Below are 5,644 nucleotides of genomic sequence, written 5' to 3' on the forward strand. Positions count from 1 at the left end.
AAGCCGAGGTGGTGGCCGAGTGGTTAGTGAGCTTGGTTTCAGTGCAGAAGAAGTTCAAACCCCGCCCCGCCCATGTCCCCATGGAACGTGGAATTGCATCAGGAAGGTCATCCGGCATAACACTTGTGCCAGCCAATTAACACGACACTGCTGAGGCCCCCCCGAGTGAAAACACGGAGCAGCTGAAGCATCATGTCCACCAACCACAGGCCTCAGGCAGACTTCTGTGATGTCATAAAGTGAGCAGAGACTTGATGAAAGGTTGGGGTTATTATTATGACTTCTGTATGTGGTAAAGTGGGGTTCGGGTTATTATTACCTGGAGTTATCTATAACAGAGAAATTTTCGGGGTGCATATTTCACTGCTCACAAGGTCCAATCAGGAATCTAATCCAGATCCACTCTGGACTCCAGTTTCTGTTCCACACCGGGTCGATGCCAGACTGTTGCCGATGCTTTTAATCTGAAGGTTCTCAGAGGAAGTCCTGTCTCACTATCTGTGCTGGATTTGACGTTTGTATCAGCCTAAAATCAGAACCAGTCTCTGGGATCGGACTCGGGGTCTGGGAGCGCCTGAGGTCCGTGCGTGTGCGCTTGTCGGTGGATCGGGACTCCGGGTGCTGCGGTCTGACCTGCTCCGATTCAACCATCGGACCTAACCCGGATCTGACTGCGGGACTTTGATTTTTGCCTGATTCCGAATCACGCGCCGCTCTGGAGGATTTTACTCACGCGCACCTTTATGAATGGAGCCGTGTGCGCGTCTCACACCCGCGCACGCGTTTAGTGCGCGCACAGATGGAGGGAAACCCGGTCTGGTCCCGGATTAGAGGACGGATTATATTTTCGAGGATCAATCCTAATCCTGTCTAAGGAACTTTCCAGACCGTCAGGAGCGTTTAGGTTTGATTTTCTCTGGAAAATGAAAATTCCAAATTCTGTGGGAGAATTAACCTATTTAATGAGAGACTCTTAATTAAAAAACAAACAAATTATTAATCCATTCATAAAGGTCAAAGTGCGAATAACGCGCTGAGAGTCAAAATAAAAGCTCCTGTGAGGAAGATGATGACGATGATGATGACGTGATGATGATGATGATGACATGATGATGATGATGATGATGATGGTTGGTAGCGGGTGAACAGCTGGTTCAGGAGTGAACTTCTAACCCGAACTCCTGCCACGCTAAAATTTTATTGTGAAAAGGACAAAATTGGAGCTTTTATTCTGACAGGTGCAAAACTACCAGGATGTGATTTGGGGAAATACTGAAAAAGCTACAAAAACTGCAGGTTTCTGCCATAAAAACAGAAAACCTCAATACGAATCTCTTTTATTTGAAGTTTTAATGCGGTTGTTATAAGAAATTCAATCATAAAAATTTACCTTTTTAACATTTGTTAAATTTGTTCATTATGCCCCGCCTCATTCCTGTACGAATAACAGGATTTCAACCCTTTTGGGCTCCGGCTTCATTATCTTATATTTTAAAAATATATTGTGACATTTTTGGCTTTGACAAAAGCCAAAAATAATAGAAATCTGAGATTACAAGCAAATCAAACCGGATTCAACCAGCTCAGAACTGGATTAGTAGGAACCACATGGGATGGCATCACTGGCTTGGACTTGAGCCTGTGATGTGAGACATTTGTTAATATTTTTGGAATGCCTCAGATGCTTTGGGGCCAAGACCCCGTTCGGTCTGAGAAATCTGAGACCAAAAACCGCTGCTGAAAAGTTCAGTTACCATGAAACAAATATAAAAATCAAATGCACCAAAAATAAAATAAGAATAAAAATTACAAGAAGCGTTTTAGATTCAAACAATTGACCTGAACTCCTGTAACAGAACCAGAACCATCGGACAGGACTGATAAGACGAAGTGCCACTTCTCCGTGTTTGCTGTTAAACAGAGCGCTTTGGGAGGATGAAGAAGATTTTCAGGCACATTCTTAAAATTTATTAATCATCCTTTAACACTGAAACGAGCACCAGTCACTGCATCATAAAGACGTCCAACAGTGGCGCACCATCAAATGAGCGACTATGTCAGACCGAAGCACCCCAGGCTGCCGGCTCAGACTAGATTGGGTCTACGGGTACCGGGGCCACCAGTGCCGGAACAACCTGTACTACACGGCCGGGAAGGAGGTGGTGTATTTTGTGGCCGGGGTCGGTGTGGTTTACAACACCAGGGATCACAGCCAGAGGTTCTACCTGGGACACAGCGATGACATCATAAGGTAAGGATGCTGAACATGAAGAGTCCTTAGTACAGATCTTCATTTCCTGACAGTTTGATGTCAGAGCGCAACACCTTCCAAAAACAGCAAAGCCACAAAACTGTAAAAGCATCAATTGTAATTACAGCTCCACTCAATGTCAGTGGATGACATGTTGACTTTCAAGGGTGGTGGTGACAACGGAAAATCCTTGGAATGCAAAAGTAATTTGAATATTGGTCATGTGTTTTAGTTTGTGCTGTTGAAACTGGTCCAAATGACTGAGTATTTAGCAGTTGTATAGGCTGTCATTATCTTGCTCCAAGGCCCGTGGCACTCAATTTACTCCTTCGTCCCATGGACTATACCTTTTTCATATGTTTCTATATGTTTCAGCATTTCCTTCTATTTCTTTAACATTGTAGCTTTATGACATCATAAAACTCTGATGGGGATAAAAGCCTGATTTCTGTCAGTTGATGGTGCTGTTACCACTGTGGCAGATGTGTAAACTCAGAGTGGAATCTCACCGTCACTTCGTCACCTCTGAAGTTTTGATGTAGAATTATACTGGAAAATAATTTTTTCTTCCATTCAGGCATTTCCTGTTTTTCTACCATAAGGACGTTGAATCAGAACCGTTGATGGCTGTAATGGGTCAATTCTGGCTGGAGGAAGCTTTACCGTTACTGTTTCTGATGCTTCGCTCTTTTCATTCCCACTGGCAGCATCGCCAGAGCTGATCCAGTGGAAACCTGCCAAGATTCCATTAGAGTGGAGACGGATAGACAATATCCTCACGCGACTTCAGCACGTCCACTCTGATCATGTGACCTTTGCACTCTGCAGGGACTCTGTGGACTTGGACCAGGATTCTGAGCAGAAACTTCAGTTAAACGTGTTTCTGTCTTTACATCTCCTTGGAGTTCAACCCACCATGGACATCTGATGAAGGACAAACAGCATCATCTGGGGATCTGGATCCTGAGGAGAGGATTTAATGCTTGGTTTAGTGTTTTTAGACTCTCAGAAATGTTGGATGTTGACTTTCAGCACTGTATCTCGAGTCTCTTTCTCTTTCTGTATTGAAGCATTAAATCCACTTCAAGTTTGTCTGAAGGAGGCGGAGTGACCCTGTATCCTCCTTTCATTGGCTCTTTCATGGCTGTCACTCCTGCAGGACATCGGCCTTTATGCTCATGTGCAGAGGAGCATCTCGCTTATTGTCACTGTTCTCATTCAGGTCCATTTAGTCCACTTCCAGGAGTGGGGCAGTGGGTCTTTCCAAGGTGAAGGGATCAGGAAGTCAAATCCCGCTCGCTGTTGTGTCATCATGTCCCTGAGTGACACGCTGAGCCTCACACAGGCTGCTGGAACAATCAGTTCCAGTTACTACTTGATAGGTTGGAGAATCATTTTGGGATTACTGGGAGTGCCCTTGCGTCATTCTCACTGTGGTCTGTACAATAACACTACCCCTGACCTTAGTGACATGAAATTTGGGGTTCCACAGGGGTCTGTCTTAGGCCCCCCGGTTTTCCTCCGTTCATATAGGACCCCTTGGACACATATTGTGGTGTTTTGGGGTAAGCTTTCACTGCTATGCTGATGATACTCAGTTATACATGCCAATAACTGCTGGTAATTTCATCCACATAAAATCTTTATAAGATTGCTTTGCATCAGTGAACAGCTGGATGTCTACAAACGTCCTACTTTTAAACTCTGATAAGACTGAAATGATGGTTCTTGGTCCACTGAGACATCGGCATCAATTTGACCAGTTAACGCTCAGCCTAGGCTCATGTGTCATACATCACACTGACAAAGTGAGGAACCTTGGGGTAATTTTTGATCCTTCGTTGTCCTTTGACCTCCACATTAGAAATATTACTAGGACTGTTTTCTTCCACCTGCGAAATATAGTGAAGATTCGTCCCATCCTGTCTATGGCTGATGCTGAGACCCTGATTCATGTGTTTGTCTCTTCTAGATTGGACTACTGCAATGTTCTATTTTTCTGGTTACTGCAGTCCAGCATTAGGGCTCTCCAATTGGTTCAAAATGCTGCTGCCAGACTTTAACAGGAAGCAGAAAGTTCAACCACATTACACCCATTTTGGTGTCTCTTCACTGGCTTCCTGTCCAGTGAGATCAGATTTTAAGGTTCTGCTATTAGTGAAATTCAGTTCTACAACTTCAAAAAACTGATATCTAAGAAAGTAAAAAAACAGAGTTTTTTTAAAGAAAATTTGACTTAATTATTGTTTAAATAGAAAAATAATCTTGTCAAGCATTTTTTACATAAGAAAAAAATGTCTTAATCTGGGAAAAAGTATCTCACGTTTTCTTATTTTTTCACATTTCTTCTTTTTTAATATCAAGCTGGTATTTAACCAGTAACAAAGAAAGACAATGGATTTCAAATCATCCAAGCAAAGGAATGAGATTGTTTTCCTCATTTTAAGACCAAGGCTAATCTTAAAATAAGAATTCTGTCCAGAGGCGCATTTTGATTATTCAATGCCTAGACATTTTGCGAGTTTTGAGAATTCAAACCAAGTGAATTTTTCTTATCCCATTGGCAGATTTTTTTGTTTTTTTTTGTTTGTTGTTTGTTTGTTTTTGCTTAATACAAGACAATTTGGCTAAATTTCCCGATTATTTGGTTTTTTAGTTTGAGAGGGACAGTTTTTGCAGAGTTGCGGCCTGCTATTACCTTCATGTTCTTTCTGCTTCCCTGTCGATTTACTGCTGGTGAACTCATACCTCAGATGTACCGTAGTTATTTCCAGCCAATTGATTCTGCTCTTTTTCTCTCTGTCTGAGGCACTGATGACATCATGCAGTGCTAACAGCTGCACATCACACGGTGCTGGACTGACCACGAGATGCCCTGGCTGAAGCTGATGTAGCACACTGCTTTTGGAATATATTCTGCCGGTGGGGGGGGGGGCAGCTTGTGCTGTGCCCCTCTAATGATGTGATGGATGGACTTTGCATCTCAGGGTACTGGATGACCCCCTGTCTGCAGCACCAGTGACTCTGCGCTTATCTCAGTAACACACTTTGTTTTGAAGCTATTATGATTTTTCTGTTTTCTCTTTCTTCAGCTTTGTAAAAGCCTTGTAACTGTTAGCATGGCCTAAGCAGAGGGTCGCCCCTCTGAGTTTGGTCTGCTTGAGGTTTCTTCCTCAGCATCATCACAGGGAGTTTTTTTCTTCGTGCCGCCTGTGTTCTTGCTCTAGGGGTTAGTAAGGTTAGACCTTACTTGTGTGAAGCACCTTGAGGCAGCTTTGTTATGATTTGGTTCTATATAAATGAAATTAATTGAACTGAATTGAAATTGATTTGAAATTAAATTGAACTGAGAACCAAAACATGACCCATGATGCAGATCAGCGCTGTTGGTTC

The 5,644-nt window shown here is 43.0% G+C and overlaps 1 protein-coding gene across 1 annotated transcript in view; it reads left to right on the plus strand.

Annotated features, from left to right (window-relative positions):
* Nucleotides 1-566: 566 nt before the first annotated feature.
* LOC117523796 (echinoderm microtubule-associated protein-like 6) overlaps nt 567-5,644 on the plus strand; it is a 135,963-nt gene continuing 130,885 nt past the window's right edge. The window contains exons 1-2 of the mRNA XM_034185408.1: nt 567-2,251; nt 5,344-5,347. Of these exons, the coding sequence (XP_034041299.1) occupies nt 2,055-2,251; nt 5,344-5,347 (201 nt within the window). The 5' untranslated portion in view covers nt 567-2,054. The remainder of the gene's footprint in view (nt 2,252-5,343; nt 5,348-5,644) is intronic.

This window comes from Thalassophryne amazonica, chromosome 13 (assembly GCF_902500255.1).
Source record: "Thalassophryne amazonica chromosome 13, fThaAma1.1, whole genome shotgun sequence".
NCBI classification, from domain to species: Eukaryota; Metazoa; Chordata; class Actinopteri; order Batrachoidiformes; family Batrachoididae; genus Thalassophryne; species Thalassophryne amazonica.